This window comes from Falco cherrug, chromosome 4, assembly GCF_023634085.1.
Source record: "Falco cherrug isolate bFalChe1 chromosome 4, bFalChe1.pri, whole genome shotgun sequence".
Classification (NCBI taxonomy): Eukaryota; Metazoa; Chordata; class Aves; order Falconiformes; family Falconidae; genus Falco; species Falco cherrug.
In genome coordinates this window covers 37560536-37578999 of record NC_073700.1, presented here as the reverse complement: position 1 = coordinate 37578999, position 18464 = coordinate 37560536, and the positions used below count along the sequence as shown (strand labels likewise).

Genomic DNA, 18464 nt, shown 5'->3' with positions numbered 1-18464 from the left:
AGTCCCCTCCTCCCAGTGCTGGAATGGGACAGGATGTCCCATAAAATAAAGATCTGCCAGGTTTTTGTTCCTTCTAGTCACAGGACCTGATTCTTTCCCAGGTCTTTGTGATGTTAAGGGATGGTCAGCTTTCAAAAGCCAAAGAAAGAGGTCAGTGATGTCCCCTCAGGCTGCAGAGGCTCGGGGCTTTTTAGATATGCCACTGTTGTGTATTTGTGCTGGGGAAGCCGGGCAGCAGCCTTAGAAATCTCAGAAGGTGAACGCTGACATCCAGTTTACCGCGAGCTCTCAAGTCCTGTACATCTTAAATTAAGGCATTTCTTCAGCACCACCTTGTGCTAAGGGGTGGCCATTGCAATCCTCTCTGCAGAGGGACTGGGCTGCGGGATTGCCGTTACTGCTGAAGGTCTCAAGTGTGCTGTTGGGGACATCAGGGTGGTTAAGTACTGAGGCAAGAAACTCTAAAAATGTCTATTTACAAACACTGTGACCTCTGATTCCTCATCAAGGAGGGAGGCACTCTTCCTTCAGGTTCTGGCTTGGAGCAAAAAGACAGCCAGGGGTTCTGGTTAATGGAGCTTTAATATTTGCATGTGATCCTGACTCAGAAAGACTGCTTTTCATCTGATATCTGAAAAATCCACTCTCACTCTTAGAAAAAAAACCTGAATTGAAAAATCAAGTTTTACTCATGCAGGCTATTTTAATGTATTGCTAAAATTATTTGTATTTGGAAACACCCCAAAGATCTCCTGCTGCTTAAATAATGCAATGACACAATATCACTGGGTTTTTTGTTGTTGGTTGGGGTTTTTTTACGTGGTTGGTTTTCCATTGCACTTCTGAAAATCATCCTATATACTGTGTGGTAAACAAGTGGGAGCATTTATGGCAATGCATAGTCAATATGCATAGGGGTAGGAGACCACGCAAGAAGTATTTTTGGCTTTCCTCCGCAGTAACTCCTGGAGATGAGAGCTCCCATAGTACATCTTGCAACTATTATATTGAGCTTTTTGCAGTATGTTTGTATTTTTATTTAAATAAGTATGTGTATGTATTTACTTTCCAGAGAAAGCGTGTAAGTGGAATAGAGGTTGTCCTCTTGGTGTTAAGTGAAAAGAGAAGAGAGTCAGCTGTAGCACAGACAAGCACGGACCTCTGAGGTGTCTTTGGGCCCATCCTGTTCAATCAAGGCGATGCGTTTAGCCATTGCAGGCTGCCGTGGGTGCACGCGTTGGGGTGCTCCTGGGGATGGGGCAGAAGAGAGCAGCAGCCTGTCCTTTCCTTTGCCCAGGGTGTCTGGTCGGTGGGTGACCCACAGGGTAGCTGCCTGTAGCTTGGGGAGCCGTGGAGCAGCAATGGATGGCAAGAGGCACACGTGGCTGGGAGAGGGTGGGGAGGCTGTCAGCCCAGGGAGTGTTCAGCACAGGGCCCAGAGCCGCTGCTTTCTGCTTGAACTGGGCAGCTATTGGTTTGACCAGTAATTTTTCACCTTCAGCCGTCTGTACATAATCACACAGGTAGTGTTTCTTCTTCCCCCTGCTTTGCATTTCAAGTGCAGTTCTCCGCTTTAGCAAAGGTTTGCCACACCAGAATTTGTAAGCACGGGGCTAGGATATAATTGGAAGAGAAAACTCATCTGCACTTGTGCCTCGGTGCATCTGTGAACCCAGGTCATCGAGATCAGTGGCCAGTGCTGGTGCCCCCTGTGTCTCCCTCCCCTGCACAGTGCTCTTTCCTCCGCCACTTTAGATATCACCTCCTGACAAGTCAGCTGAGGAACAGTGCATTCATTTGTCTCTAAGGTGGGAGGCTGTAACAAAGAGCTGAGTAATTTGGAGGCCTCAAATTAAGAATGATTCACAGTACACTGTGTATTTCAAAACCAATGTGTCTGAAATCTGTATGGGGAGGGGGAAGGGGGGACTTCAGCACTCTGTTTTTTAAGCTGAGAAACCTTACACAAAGGATGGTTGAAAGGGCTCAGGAGGAAGGGAGGAGGAAGGGGGTAGCAACCACAGTGAACCGAGCAGGGTTTCTGAATGAGCCATACACTTGCAATTTGTCTAAAATGTAGAAATTGCAGCTGGAGCCCCAGTCTGCCCATCCTGTGTTTTATCCAGGCCAGACCTGAAGGCACTCTGCTGCTGGCCAACAGGCTGAAGTCCCCCAGATGAAATCTGGGGGGCATGGGGAAATTAAATGGGGGCCATGAAATCTGAGGAAGGCATGCACACTTTGCAGGGACATCTCCAGGCCATGTTCACTAACGATCCAAAGAACTGTACAATTTCAAAAGCGAAGCAGGATACAAGGAATAATTTTAGCATTTGGAATGAATGTAAACTGAAGGAACATGCCAAAGCAGTAAGCAAGAGTAGGTGAAGGAAGTGACTGAAAGTGAACATAGATTCCTGGACCCTTAATAAGAAGTTTTACTTATTTTTACAGTGAAACACTGTAAAAAGAGTGAAACAACCATTGCATACAGGAAAGAAATGATCCAAATTATGTCTGCCTCAGATTTTATTCCCCACAACAAACATGGTGCTCCGTGTTGCTGTACTGTTAATGTGCATTCTCTGAGCAGCCTGCATCCCATGGTATCATTTTAGACTACACAAATCACCATTGTTCCCATCTTTATAGGTTGTGTGGTAATAAAAGTAACTCCCAAAAATAATTGAGCGTCACTTAGTGCTTTTCTTTGAGTCATAAAAAAAGAACAGTGTGAATATTTCCTCCTCTGCAAGCCTAATGTGGATGTTAACTTTGAAACCAAATTAAATGCTAAATGTTCTATTATCTTCATAATGCTGGTCACCCTTGGCAAGGCAGTTGACAGACGGTGGAAATGAAGACCCTAAGAAAGAAATTTGGAATTAATAAAGAAGAAAAGGATCAAGTGGAAGAAAAAGAAAAGAGGTGGGAAATGGGACAGAAACTGCAAGGAGAAATGCAGCTGTTTGTTGCAGCAAGCTCTGCCACTCTGGATTTGGAGATCTGAACGCAACTCTCTTCCGATTGCCGTACTACAAAGAATGAACTTTGGTGGAACCAGACCAGCGCAGTGGTGATAGAATCCAAAATGGCTTCAAGATTCAACCATCCAACACCTCATACCATCTTTCCTGCCTTGAAAGACTGTTGTGACAGATGGAGCCCAATGTCATGGACCAAATGAACTCAATGGATTTTCAGGGGGATGCCCGTAGACTAAGGGAGTGCTATCTGTGTGTGTATATTAAAAGACAGAAAAGGTGATGATGTATTGGAAAGTATAGCATGACGTAAACGGTATGGAATAAGGGGTGGATACCATCCTGGTTTCGGCTGGGATAGAGTTAATTTTCTTTGTAGTAGTTGGTGTAGTGTTGTGTTTTGGATTTGGTGTGAGAACAACGTTGCTGACACACTGATGTTTTTAGTTCCTGCTGGGAATCCAACTGCCTTGACTCCAGTCCTTTGGAGACTCAGAGCAGTGTGCAATCCCAGTGATGTATCCCAAAGCGGAGGGTGGAATCAGGATTGCCTTCTGGCTTCCTTGAAAGAGCAAGTGAGGCATGTGGTTTTACAGAATGGAAATGATAGGTTGGGTTGTCTGCTTTAAATGTCTCGGTCTGGAAAGGCTGCCTTAATTCTCTTAAACTTTATGAGAGTAGTTAACATCTAATATTCTTTAATGACAATATGTTGACACCGTCTCTGGTTGCACAACCTTAACTTTCCACTGAATGTTTTATGTGGAGTTTGTACGCTGGACAGCCAGTTATACGGCAAAAGTAAATCCCTTCGTGTTTTTGCAGGGTGCTGAAGTTTTGGCCTTTGTCTTTCTTATGGAGCAAACTCTCAACTTGTGAACAGCTGGGATATCGCCTGCAGCACCTCCAGGTCATCAGCAGCAACAAGAAGGCTCAAAATGAGTCTCAGCTAATGAGGTATGGAGTACATATAAAGCCATGCATAGCTCTGCTCTAGCCGTGTCTCCTCTGGGGAACCCAAACCACAGATCTTCTGCCCGCACAGTACTGTGGGGTCCATCCTCACTGCACCATGTCATGTTGCCTTCCTCGTTCTACTCCCTGCTAGTTTGCAGATCTTTGCTGTGCACTTTGTTTTTATTAATTATGCCTTTTGCCAGATAGATGCCTTTTTCCCTAGCTTGGGAAAAGTGACCAGGATATTGCCCACAGAAAGCTTGTGCTGCACCCGTGTGTGTAGTGCTTTGCTATCGTTACTCCCACAAGCTCATTGCTTTCACACATGCTGCTGTTAACCAAATTCTACAATCAGTATTCAGTGCACTTTCCGTAAGAGCAGAAAAGTTTAATAATCCCCTCTTTCACCCACTTATTTGGGGACTCTTTCTTGCAGTAACGGCAGACGAAACTCCAGCAGCAGTAACGAGTCAGTGTAGCAGAAAAAGCAAACATGCAGCACAGTGAGTGGAACAGGGAGAGGCAGAGATCTGAGACAGATATTGAATGCCCTACGGCCATTACACAGCGAGTCTTGTTCTGTGTGGTTCTCTGATCCTGCAGTAATAGACTCCCAGTGAACACTTAAAATAGATTAGCAGATTTGAAGGCCAGAAGTAACTGTGATTGTTTAATCTGATTTCCCGAATAACTCACGTCATGGAATTTCATTCAGAAACTCTAGCAGTGAAGGGGCAGTTCATCAGCCCTTCTGGGTGTGTGTATGTACCCAGAAACACTTATTTTAAATTACGTTGACTAGTGGTTCAACTAAAGTATACCTCTTGGAAAGCCAACTGATCTCAGTGTGGATGCTCCAAGTGCTGGTGCCCTTAGTATTGGTAAATCCCCCCCAATTATATGTGTACTACAGACTTTGTCTAACATTCCTCTTTGTAGCTTCAGTCCCGCTGTTCACTCCCCTTACTAAAAAAGGTTTTGTGGTGTGGCAGGCGCTGAGTGGCTCCGTGTTTGGCCACAGAAGTAGCAGCACACCAGTGAAAGTCAAAAGATCTCTGTACTGTGCCTCTTCAGTAAATTGTCCTGGTTCCCTGGGACATTAAAGATGCTATGTAAATGAAGTCAACAATTGCCATTGAAACATTAAACAATGTCCTTCCTTTTTGTCTAACACTGTTTCTCTTTATCCTGCATGTAGGAAAGCCAACATCTTTGTCTCTCTGCTGATTGATGTGGCTCTGGGGATACTGCTGATGTCCTGGCTGTACAGAAAGAACCGAATTGGTCACCTTGCTGACACTCTCATCCCCGTGGCCGATGTAAGTCTGGCCAAAGCCATTTCTCTTTCACCTGCTGTGGGTACTGACCAGCTCTTGGTGCCGTGGGTTGTAAGGAGGCAATGCCTTATGCACAAGGTGTTCAGAGAGAGTCCTGTCTGAAGTCATGCAAATGAGGTCTCCTCAAGAACAGTGAAATCTTCAAATCGAGCCTGCTGAGGCTGCTCAAAAGGAACACGGCTCTGCTTTGCATGTGCAGTGAATAGTAATTAGACGTTTACCGGAGGGCTGCTCCAGTCCTAGAGTAACAATTATGGCTTGGACAGAGCTCTGCAGCTGCAGATTGAGTGGTTATGAAGCCAGAATACTTTTATTCTGGAGTCAACAGGAAATATTCTCAAGTTGTTGCTATATGGGGCATTTGGGGTGTGGGGGGAAAAGCTGTAACCTGGGTTGAATCTGATAAATTGCTGAAAGTCAAACTTGATAAGCAGTGCAGCTGTGTTTGTGAAAAGGAAGTTTGTGGGGAAATCCAAAGGCATTAGCTAGTCAGGATGTAAACACCTGAAATCCTCTCCAAGAGCTCTGCCGTACAGATGGTAAACTAGGAAAACTTGCTGCCTCCTGTGATTTTCTCAAACATAACTCCACTTGCCCACTAAGATCTCTTGACATCAACTTAAATTCATGAAGAACAAGTATGACTTATACTGTCCTGCTTTTCTGGTGGTTCATTTTAGGCGCAGTGCTCCAATATATCTGTTTAGTGGCAGTAAGGAACATGTAATGTACTTTACAGGCTGGAGACCAGACCGCTAATCTGAAGTTAGCTTGGTTTTAAGAGTTTCTGTGTCCTGGAAAGAAATGTGCAGCCGACGCTGAGCGCTGCCATGCAGCTGCACAGCCTAATCCTTTCTCTGCCCACTTTCCTTTCATTTCTAGGAGGGAAGGTGGATCTTTCCCTTGGTTTCTAGCAGCTGGAGAACATCCTGTCTTTGCTCTTTCTCCAGCTTCTTGGTTGGGAGGAATTTTATTCTGATTAGAGAATTCCAGCAGGAGTTTACTTCTCCTACTTATGCTGTCTTTCTTGGGAAGAGCTCACATTTCCCTTGATGGTCATCTGCTTGGTCCATATCTAATCTTTTAACTGTTAGAAGCTATAGGTCTCTGATCATTCTTGTATGCTGCACTTTCAGAAAGCATATGGAGTGCCCAGCACAGCAATAATCATGATCCACGGCTATTTTTGTTATTTTTCATAGTAAAACTTTTAAGGATTGGTGCAGACAGCAGTGGGGTAGAAAGGACCACAATTCTTGCAATACATTTGCTCTTGTATTTGAGCTATACACTAAATTTTTTTTTTCTAAGTCGTATTCTCTCTTACAGATATTTTAGCTGGAGAAGTTTAAGTTCTCTAGAGCTCTCCCTATGGGATTACTTAAGTGTCCAGCTCTTAGAAATCTGATTTCTTAACAAGTCTGCAAGGAAGTGGCTTTTGGCTGCGTTCCTGTTTGCACAGGTGGCTCCAGGAGGGGTTCCATCTGCCCAGTGTCTTTGGCAGATGGACGCTCTCCGTGCTCAAGGTGTATCCAATCCCAGCACCTGTCCTGGATAGGCTTGCTCCTGAGACTTGGTTGTTCATTCCTCTTTCAGTAAGTTAGCTCATCTGTCACTCAACTTAGGTCATAGTGTCAGTTATTTTCACCATGTCTCCTACATGTGCAGACTTCATTACCTTGCTATCTCCAAGAACTGTTTACTTACTTTCCTGGAAGTGCTAACTCCTCCGTATGTGGGTGGCCTGGCAGTCAGTCGGTGCCTTTCTTCTCTGCTTCTCCAAGCTTATCAGTTCAGGCCACATTGACATCTTACTTTCCAGCCTTACTTTCTTCTTTCAAGCATATTAGATTGTGGACATAAAATCATTTGGAGTTGTCCTTTTACTGCCTTCGGTGGTCATTGATTTATATGCATTATGTGCAGGCCTTAAAAAATGCAGATCTGAGTGATCCCAAAATATACCAATGACTTCAGCATGTGGCGTGCAAGCCAGCGCCACTTCTTTTCCAGTATGACAGCAAAAGCTCCCCTTAGCCATTCAGCAGTAGGTTTCCTCTTTGCTGCTGAGTGTCCATCTGGTATGCATTATTCCCATCACTTGGGCTTTCTCAAGTGCATTTGTGTTGCCAAGTTCAGTAACACAAACTTTCCCATGTGCAGAATGAGTTACTTTTCCTTTCCCGATGCTCCTTGCTGTTCTGCTTTTTATATATGTGCCCCAGATCTGATGATGGCATTGACCTTACTTCTCTGTGTCTGTTAGTAAATAGAACATGATATGTATTACAATAAGTTTATTATATATTGTAGGGTTATATACATAACCTTATTTTAACCTTATTGATTTGATTTATTTTAGTATCGACAGACTAGCCTTATATAATGTATAACTTTATTGGTTTGATTGATTTTAGTAATGACAAAATGGTAGCTGTGTGGGGACTGGATACAGTGCTCATCTTTTTTCCTAGCAAATATCTCTCTGGAAATAAGCAGATGCAGGTAGCTTGTTTGGGCTCTCAGCAACTGCCAGGGTCACTAGCTCAGGCTGCTGACGTGAGGATCGAGCCATGTTCCCTAGCCATCATTCGTCATCCCCTGATATAATGGTTCTCAAATCAGCACTTAGCTAGCAATTGTTGATGATGCACAAGACACCATTGACTGCAGCTCCCACTTTCACAGCTTTATGAGCTGCACTGTGCTGACTGTAATAACAAGTTGCTTTTGTCAGTAAATGAGGCAGATGTGATTCAGAGACACCTAGGGAGTAACTGGCGAGTAGCTATGTGCAGTATGAAGGACTGATTTCTGGAGCAGGCTTTCGAATCCAAGAAATGGAAAATATGAATAATCTCTCCGTAGGTGCCCTCACAGCTCCTATCCTCCTCTTTCCTTTCAATCCCACTAGGCTTCCCAATGGTTGTCCTTTAGTTTGCCTTCCACAAGACAGCCTTCTTTCAGAAATACCTGATTCAAGGTGCTACGTTTGTCTGTTTTAAAAAGAACTGCTTGTAAACCATCTTTTTTTTTTTGTCTTTCACCTCTTTCATCCTTGCTGATGTCTCTTTTTCTTAAGCTGTAATCTCTCTGAAACAGTTAAATATTTATCATAGATCGTGCCTCCAAAAATGTTACTGGGACTTGGAGATAATTGGACGTAAATTCCTATTCAGTCACATTCTGCTAATCCATAAGCACAACAAGCAGAGAGGTCACTTCCTGGAAAATATTCTTAGATGACATTTTGTAAAATAGTATAACTTATAGCCCCAAACGCCTGCACCAGACACAGGGCAGATGTGTCTGGCAGGGAGTGCTTTGACTCTGCTTGCTGACTTGCACTAGATGCTCCGCTCAGGACGTTTGCAGTGAGCTTCCCGGTGCCCACCTGCAGTGTGCTGTGTGTCCTCCTCCATCAATGCCACATCACCATTAGACCCTCTGCATATGGAGACTAGAAAGAAACCAGTAAGGAAAATATTTCCACAGCGATCTCATCTAAACCATGCTAGCTTTAGTCTCCAGTTTGGCCGTGTCCTCACAACCCTTTATGAAACACTTTAATTTCACTTTTATCTTATTTATTAATACTGGCCACATTCGGTATTCATGACTGCAACAGGAGAATTGGACTCCCAGTCACCTTGCTATTGAACAGTCCTAAAATATCTGGCTGGAAAACAACCTGCAAGGTTATGCCTTAGAACTATATTTTGAAATGCCTTGCCCAGCTAAATAACAGCAAGCTAGGGCACCTTCCCAGAGCTGCGTGTCCCTGTCAGAATTCAGTAGCAGCTCTGGGACTGGCAGCCTCCAGAAGTATTCAGTGCTGAAAAACAGCCTTGCTGAAGGACTGCTTTCAAGCATTTAAATATTTCATTAAAATCCCCAAATGCTTTTTCTAAGGTACCAGTCCAACACTTTAAATATTAAAACCGGTCTATTTATAAAGGAGCTAACACTTCTCAGCCACAGAGGTAAGATCCATGGCTTCAAATCGGTTCTGACTTGCAGTGAGACAGAGGGAAAATGAAGGAAATGAAAGAGCAATCCTTTTGGATAAGTTGAAGATGGAGCCATTAATTTTGCCACTACACTAAAAGTAAATGTTTACAAACTCATCTTGCAAGGATCCTCTTGGTTAATAAATAAAATGGATTCGTTCCTTGGAAATAATTTCCCCTTAGGGAGATTATCCATATGAGTGAGGGGGAAAGTAGGCTACAGTGCATCAGCTCTTCATTCTTCTACGTGGGCAGAATTTGCAGTGCAGTTTGCTTGCATGGACCTGGCCAAGAGGGATTTTCAGAGGCAGAAGGCTTTTACTCACAATCTCTGTTCGTGTAGGACAGTGTGAGAGGTCACTTCTTCCATGTATGTTCCCCACCTCTTTGTTGGAGGTTACCATTCTCAGCTGCCTCAGTTCAGTCTGGTAAATGGACTTCACTGCTGGTTTCAGCTTGGGTGAGTAGGTCAGGTGCAAACTACTGAGGAGCAAAGCCACCCCATCTTTTGCCCTTGTCGGCTGCAAGGGGGACCTCTGGCAGAGTAGTGGGGTAGAGACAGAAAGTCAGTAAATAATGTCAGCCTGGGATTAAATCACCAGAAATTGTGAGTCAAAGCCCTTAATGATTTGGGGATGAGCTCCATTAGTCTTTTCTCTCAATAATTCAGATGGCTTCTTTTTGACTTTTTGACTCCACAAAGCCTGCAGAGAGACACAATGGTGGTAGGCAAGGTCAGTGCTACACAGCACGGTTACCTTGCCAAGTACACCACAGCATATCAAGAAAGTTTGTTCATGTATGAACTACATTTTTATAATTGTGTTATTTATATAATGGTGTTTTCCACTCTGCTGTAAACACATACAGGTTATTTGTTTGTAAAAATTCACTTTTTGTGCCCATGAGTGCACTGCCATCTTCCCCCTTTCAAAATCCTGGCAGCCTTCCCCATAGTTAGATTACTTGCTCAGTTTTGGCTTTTCAGTCAACTGTCTAAAGAAGTTGATTTGTGCACCAGCATTCGCCATTTATTTCAAGGGCTCTCATTGCACCAAGAGGTCATACGGTGCAAGTCTGCCAGGGCTGGCCACGATCAAACACTAGGGTTCTGTTCCCAGCACTGAGACCACTTAAGCAGTTCAGCTTCCTCAGCTTTGGATTCACTAAAGAGTCAATAAAATTTAGCTAGGTGTCTGTAAAGTAGTTGTTTGGACTTTTTTTTTTTTCCCCATTAGATTGAAGGGTGAGTTAAGAATACTTTGGGGGGACAGCACGTACAGTGCACAGGACCCATTCTGTGCAGTCGCAGTCTTTTAACTCAGGTGTCTTGCTTCCGTGTGTTTGTAGAATGTAGCTGAAGAGCTCCAGGACCTGCTCCAGTGGCTAATGGGAGCGCCAGCTGGACTGAAAATGAACCGAGCTTTGGATCAGGTTTTGGGCCGCTTCTTCCTTTACCACATCCATCTTTGGATTAGTAAGTGCAATTGTTTAATTTCTCAGCCTCCCTTTTCATTTCTTCCCTCCTGAGTGTTTAATGTTTGCCTAGAGGTGAATAATGAATCAAAATGCATTACTACAAGTACAAACTTGTCTGTGAGTCTTCCTGCTGTGGGAACTCAAGCCAAAGTTGGATTCCCACATGAGGAAGTCATGCATATTAAATAAAGTATTGATGCTTTGCAAGAAGTGCAAATCACAGCGGAGCTTACTTGCTTGATGCCATTAGTGGTGGGTGTCCAAGGGAAGGCTTTAGGTCTTACATAGGGTTTCGTAGTCTTTCCATGTAAGAGGCAGCTGACAGGATAGCGATGAGAAGCATGCTCTCAGGATGCAAATCCCAACCCTGTCCTATTGCTGACTTCAGTTCAGTGCAATTTTTTACTTCAAGTCCCTCCTTGAAATAACACACCCCTGCTATCCTTGATAAGTGTCTTGATGAAGGAGTACAGTCATGATGGACATCCTTAGTTATTATACTGATTTACTTTGCTCACCAATTAAGTTTGGTCTTGTTTCTGTGACTTTGCTCCGCTGTAGTGATGAAAGAGGCTGTTTGCCTCGACACTTTTTATTTTACAAAAGCCATGAGGGGTGGCTTTTGTGGGAACAGCAAGAAAAGAAAAAGAAAAAAGTTGCAGTAAAGGTTGAGGTGTGCAGCTAAAAGTGTAATTAGGAACTTGGGCACAAATCTAGAAAAGCAAATCACATGCGAAGCGAGATGACTGCTCTGTTCAAACTAAGCATGTCCCCCGCTTCCTCCCAGAGCTGCTACACCTGCACAGAAACCTGGGGTGAAAGAGAATTTTTGCCCTCCTAAACAGAAGATGGCATCTAAAGGAATTTTCCAGTTTTACTTCCATGTTTTGGGGGCTATGATTTCTGGAGCAATGTTCTAGGGTGGGGCGAATCGGTCTTTTGAAAGTGTTAAGGGGAAGGTGCCTCGGTCAAATACTGACACTCTGCAACGTCCACTAGGCTACATTCACCTGATGTCCCCTTTCATTGAGATGATCCTTTGGTATGTCGGTCTGTCAGCTTGTCTGGGCCTGACCATGGCTCTCTGCATCCTCTCTGACATCATTGCACTTCTGACCTTCCACATCTACTGCTTCTATGTCTACGGAGCCAGGTGGGTTTAGCTTTCTAGGCTGTGTCTTGGGTATGTTTGGGGGGAAGGGCCACTGAACACTCAGGCCATGTCTTTAATTCGTGGAGCATTCCATCCTGGTGTAGTTCTCTTGAATTCACAGTTTAGCCAGCAATTAATTTATTGCATTCTTTCATGGATGTAGAAATGATGGCCACAGCAGTACAAGCAACCTATCTTTCAGTTCTCCTGCATTAAAATATTTATTTATTGTGGTAGTGACCTGGAAAAATAAAACTACATGACAGGCAGGGGATGAGAAAGCAGTTCACCCCATCCCTTTGTTTCAACCTTATAGTACTCTTTTCAGTTGCCCTCTGTCCTGTAGTTTTGAGGGGAAGTGGAGGAAAGGGGAGCCCTTGTACTTCTGGAGAAGCCCCAAAGCCCCTGCCTCTGCCCTGCTTCAGAGGTTCTTGTCTGCATCGTGGAGTGCAGGTGCAGGTTTGGGGTTACCGCATGGCTCTGACACCATCCTGGTGCCATTGTCTGGACCTAGTGGAGAGCCCCATTGCCTGAGAGCTGGGCAGAGGCTCTGAGGGAGTGTGTGGGCGTGCAGGGGGCTTTGGCACATGTCCGGGGCATGTCAGAGTTGCTGTGCAAATGATGCCCACCAATGTGTTCTGTTCCTGCCCTCCACTAACACATGCTGCAGCAAGGAGTCACACAGGCCACTGGAGAATATCTGCTCTTGCAAGGAGATGAGAGACAACCTAACAAATGAAGGAACTTTTGGCTTATAAAGTACAGAATGGTCATCGTTCCTCCCCAGGCTGTGAGCAGAGGGCTTTACATTGCAAACAACAGAACAGTAGAACTTTAGTTATGGGTAGTTTAGGGAACGGTTAGAAATATTGAGATAAATCTATGAATTCGGTCTGTTGTGAGCATAGGCCTTGTACCCAAAATCAGTAATGGGGAGTCTTTTCCCAACACCTAATTACTGGAATTTCTGTTCTGGTCTGTGGGGAATGGCCTTGCTCCTTCTAATTGTGCAGAGACTGGAAATAGGAAAAACATTTTCTCAGCTGATTGCTTTTCCCTTGTGAGCTGCAGGGAGTCAGTCTACCTGTCTCAGCTGGTGGTTAGAAGTACAGAGCAGCTATAGTGTTATCTTGCCACTGGCACCAAAGTGCCCCTGCTGTGCCAGAATCCCCCTGTGGAGAGTCAGGAAGGGATAGCTGTCACCCACATCAACATAGCCACCACAACACCTTGCGTTCCTGCAGCTGGGGGAAGAATTTGCTGGTTCAGGTGCTGTTGAAGCCTGAGATCCCCTTCTGAAACAAACCGCACAGTGAAACGAGAGCGGGCATGTGTGTGCAGGCAGCCGGGGAAGGTGGGGCAGGTGCTACATCAGGAACACCATCGCTTGGTGTCATGTCAGGGTGTGTGTGGGAGTGTGTGGTCTTAGTCAGAACCATGGGGCAAGTGTGTACCAGCAACCTGGACGAGTTGTCCAGGGCACCCTCCTACCTAGGAGTTAGTGCACTGAGCTGTGCCTGCCAGTCTGGGGACACCCTGCCAGTTTTTTGAAGCAGTTGCTCTTCCTCAAACCACATTATTCTTTTGGATAAGACTCCTCGCCTCTGTTTTCACAACACTGCCTTGAAATCTGAGCAGTCTCCACACCCTAACTAGGCTGGTTAACCCGTCTGGCTTTTGTAGATCAGGCTTTCTCAGGCTCTGTTCTGCGCCACAAATTGCTTGTGTCCCCTTTCTTTACATCCCTGTATGCTGGACACTGCTGCCCAGGGCTCATTGTGCCTCCATCCCAGGGGCTCTACTTCCTCATCCTTATTCTACAGCTGTGTCTGTTCCCCACCCCTTATCACCCCAAGCTTCTTTCACCATTGCCATTTTTCTGGGAGGGAAGTAGCTCCAAGTGTCATTGCATCAAGTTATGAAAGTCCAAGGAAAGGATGCAGTAGGGGCGACCAGCCATTTCGTTGATCTCTTCCCCCACTCTTCAGGATGTTGGAAGCTGTGGCCTACTAACGAAGGTGCAGGGGCTCCAGTCCCCCCCCCTTGTTTCTCTGTGCTGAGGAGGCAAAGCTGAATTGCATTGCCTCAGGTGTGAGGGGTAAGACCTTGGCCGCTGCTGCGTGGAAGGGCTGTGTGGTCAGGGGAACAGGGCAGGTCTGAACTGAAGAGGCAGAGCCGAGCTCGGGGCAATAAGCTTGCTGCTGCTTTTGCTGTAGGGAAGGTGGTGGCGTGGAGCTGGCAATTGGTGCTGCTCATAGGGGACACCCTATCAAGAGCCTTGCCGCAGCCCTGGCCCACGGCATGGCCACTGCCCACCAGTGGCCCAGAGCTGTCTGCGGTAGCCTCCTTTGCCCGTGCCAGGGGCCAGCCCAAATACAAGACTGAGCAATTGGTATTTTTTCTGCATCATTCTCAAGTTGATTTCTTTTGTCACTCTGAGCGAGTGGGTGCAGGGGTGTAATGCTGACAGCTGTTTTGTGTTAAAGCTTGGGAGCTCGCAGCTCTGACGCACAGCATCTTCTCTTCACTCAGGCTCTACTGCCTGAAGATTTATGGCCTGTCATCTCTCTGGCGCTTGTTCCGTGGGAAGAAGTGGAACGTCCTCCGGCAGCGGGTGGATTCCTGCTCCTATGACTTGGACCAGGTAGTACTGTATGCCAGGGGCTTGCCACAGGACGCTGCCCATGGGCACTACAATCCTACTCTGCTTTAGCCAAGACTAAGAGAGAAGCCACGGGAGGCTTTGCAGTACCCAGAACAAACGCATGCTCCAGCACTCTGTGTCTGTGGCTCTTAGAACCGAATGCTTGGACTCTGCTGCTCTGCGGCACCCCTTCACTTCTCTGCATGCTCTGCTGAGCACCTGCAAGGCGCCCTGGTGAACTGCAGTGGGTGCTGCAGGTTCTCGCAGCTCCTGGAGCATGGGAGTGGGTATGGGGGGAGGAAGGCAGTTTAAAGAGTGGTGCCCAGCAGTGTTGCCACAGTAACAGACGTGCCAGCGTTTCTATTAAAAGGCCCTGTTTCATTCAGGTTCTGCTGGAGCCTGGCCCACACATTCTCACTCAAGCAGCAGAGGCAGGTTTTTTGTCAGATGCTGTAAGCTCTTTTTAATTTCTGAAATGCCAAGCGAAAAGTTCGGCAGAGCCTGAACTGCTCCATGCTGGTGGTAGCAAACATGACTAAAATAATATGACAATATTTGGTAACTTCCAGGGCCAGTGCCTCTCTCTCTCCATTACAGCAGATAACCTTGAGCTTCTTACACCACAGTGGAGGAGCTATTTTTCTGTTTCTTTAGTGATTAAAAGCCTCTGTGCCAGGAAGAGGGTTTGCATCAGGGCTTGGTCCCTGTGTACATTGAGGAGAATTGGTTTGGCACTTCAGGCTTCATCCTGCTGCTCTGGAGGCCAGTGGGAATTTGGTTGTTGGCCTGGGAGGGAATAGACATTCAAAGCAGACCTTAAAAGACTTTTGGAGATGTTAAGCAACTGCAGTGGAGTGACAGAGGAGGGAAGAAACAACTGCTGTGAAGAGAATGGATTGGGTTATGATCTATTTCAGGTTACATACATAAAACTGGGATGTTGATCCACCTCTGTGACATGGCTGTCTGCATTATTTTCTTTCATAATATACCGTGGCCATGATCTCTTTTTTGCAGAAATGGCAGTGCCCTGTGTTCCTGTGGCCTCTCTGTTTTGGAAGCAGTGACTGAAAATTGTAGAGTCAGGTCCCTGTTTGTCATAAATCTGCATTTCTCCCAGTTGGAATTAGTCAGACTTAGGCCAGCTGGGCCGGCCCAGAATAAAAATAACTTTTTCTGTGGGCAGTGGAGCTAATGACACCTGCTTTCCTATGGATTTTTCTCCTTCATCCTCTGAATATTGCTCCCCCCACGCCAGTGACTCCAGCTTCTTTCTCTCTCCTGGTTTCCCACTGAGCAAGAGGCAGAAGTCCTGTGGCTGGACCGACCAGCCAGCTGCTACCGCTGGGAATGTTTATTAAACAAATTTTGTCAGCTTTTCACCAGGTGCCTGTTTGCTAAAAGAAGAAGCAACAGGAATACTTCTCTACAAAATTCCCTACCAAATTTCTGCTGCTTTGTACCCTTCCACATTTTTATGGTAAAAACTGACCAATAGCTCTAAAACTTATGGTAATAGGGAGTGGACAAGTGGCATGATCATGTAAGTCTTGTTTCCTAAGGAAGCTGGCCTAAAATAGGAAATCTTGAATATTGTCTAGAAAGGAAAAAATGCTGTCAGGATCCAGCTTATTTATCTTTCCAAACATACTCCTATAATAGGGAGCCTTCTAAAAAGGCCCAGTGAGAGAAGTAGTACTGAAAATATTCAAGGCAACAGCATCATTCACATAGGGAATAAAAAAAACCCCACCACATTAAGGAGTCTTGCAAACTTCCATTGTCTCACAGTATCCTATTATTTTATTTTGTTTTGTTTTACCATTGCTCTGCTAACGATTGTTTTTTGTTTCTTTTTTCCCCTAGTTATTTATTGGCACTTTGCTGTTTACAATCCTGCTGTTCCTCCTGCCTACAACTGCGCTGTATTATTTGGTGTTTACCCTGGTAAGGTTTAACCCTTGAAGCTAGTCGTATACTGTCTTCTGAGATAATAAAAAAAGGTTTCCAAGGCATTTACTGTCATCCACAATATAATATTTGTCTGGGTGTCCCAGGAAGGGTTCTCACACAGCCCATGTAGGCCAAGCAAGCGGAATTCAGGATATGTGTTTGTGTTTCTCCAAAGGGAATTTCCAGAAAATCTTGGTCAGCGGGACAAGCTGTTCCCCTCTCTTTCACTCAGAACTCTTTTTTTTTTTTTATCATTCCATCCCATGTCTGGGGTGATGGCCCTTCTGGTTAGATCCAGAACTTTTTTTTTTTCTCCAGGAAATTAACTTACTGTGTTAAATGCTTTCAGCCGGACTTTGTCAGAGGGTTTGACTTTTTTTATTTTTCTTTTCTTCCCCCAATATGACCAGTCCTCTTTGGGGCCTGCCTGGAACAAAATTTTCCACAGAGAGTGGCCATCGCATGGTTTCAGCATCTCTTTTTTTGAGCCCTCTCTTCTCAGATGAGCTTGGCAGCAAAAATAAATGCAGTCTGACAAAAGGAGGTGCTTTGATCAGGGGACAGAAAACACTGAGCAGGAAGCTCATTTCTGACTGCTTTGCTCTTGCTTAGGTGCTCTGCATGGGATTTCTTCAGGCAGAAATAAGAGACTTCAGCTCACTGTTGGAGAGAGAAAAATTTACATTCACTGATACGCCGTGATAGAGTTTAGTGGAAGTGGAAGCCTGACTTCTCCTTTTTAGACTGCGACCACTGAAAACAAAATAGCTCTCACATCTTTGTGGGTCACAGCCTCTGCAACCGTAGGAGGTTTATTTCAGTTACACCCTTAAGCTAAGATTGTCAGGGAATGTCACGCAGGGTCTGGATGCTCAGCACTTCTAGACATCAAAAGCACTTTGGGAGGCTTTAGCTTAGCACACGACAATGTCAGATTGGAGGTCAGCACCTGAATTTGCAAATGTTGCATTTCCTGTTCAAGATTTTCTTATTAAACCGTTTCTTTGTAGCTCCGTTTGCTGGTGGTGATTGTGCAAGGCCTGATACACTTGCTAGTTGACCTGATTGACTCTCTGCCTCTTTATTCAATCATCCTTCGGCTCTGCAGATCCTACAGGCTCGCAGGTAAGAACTTCAGCGCTGCACATGCAGAAGTTCAAGGATTTTGCATTATGCACTTAATATTGATGCAATGGGTAGCGTCTGAATGGAAAGATGATGGGGGCAGGGGCAGGCAGGAAAGAACCCAAGGCTCAAGTCATGCAGTTGTCCGTACTGTTAACCAGTTCCTGCAAGGAGCAGGATGAGGATGTCAATGGAAAGAAATGTGATGCTGAAACAGAATCAGGAGTGCAAAAAAATGGCAACTAAAAGTGCCATCCAAACAAGCACTGTATAATGAGTTCATCTTTTGATTCCAGCTCTAGAGTACCAAGTCAGGTAAAACTTCTGAGAGTTAAACAAGCTCTTAACCTTGGGGGTTTGGGCTCTGAAACAAGCCAAATGACAAAAATTACAAAACTAGTTAGAAAATCTGCTGTTTCAAAGGGCTGGATCCACAGTGGCTGTGAATCAATGGAACTGCTTCAGTCCTGTGCTGACTTGACTAAGCAAACTCTTGACCTGAGGTGTTTGGATTCATTTCTGAGCTCTGGGCAGATTTCAGATAATTGTTCTCTTTTTGCAACTAATCTGTCACCGTTTTGAAACAAGTCATTGTTTTTCCAGTTTTGGTAACCATCAACCATGGTTGGCACCAGAGTAAAGGGTCATTTTGGAATGGGTCTAACTGTCAACACCTATGGTTAATCTAGTTAAAATCAAGCATGTCTAAGTTATTATCTCCCATCCATTTAAAGGGAATGCAGCAGGAATTTAAAATTTAATAAAGAGTTTGATCGTCACTAAACCCAGGCTAGTCATCAAATGCAAAGGAAGCTTGAGGCA

The 18464-nt window shown here is 45.0% G+C and overlaps 1 protein-coding gene across 9 annotated transcripts in view; it reads left to right on the top strand.

Moving 5' to 3' along the window:
- The window catches only part of PIGQ (phosphatidylinositol glycan anchor biosynthesis class Q), a 38814-nt gene that overhangs the window by 7704 nt on the left and 12646 nt on the right, over positions 1-18464 (top strand). For all 9 annotated transcript variants that reach the window (XR_008731781.1, XM_055707415.1, XM_055707419.1 and 6 more), the window contains exons 3-9: positions 3810-3941; positions 5140-5260; positions 10639-10765; positions 11767-11920; positions 14453-14564; positions 16431-16511; positions 17528-17642. Coding sequence is in view for 8 of the 9 variants with exons in the window: in XM_055707415.1 (XP_055563390.1) it covers positions 3810-3941; positions 5140-5260; positions 10639-10765; positions 11767-11920; positions 14453-14564; positions 16431-16511; positions 17528-17642 (842 nt within the window). In the remaining variant the exon portion in view is untranslated. The remainder of the gene's footprint in view (positions 1-3809; positions 3942-5139; positions 5261-10638; positions 10766-11766; positions 11921-14452; positions 14565-16430; positions 16512-17527; positions 17643-18464) is intronic.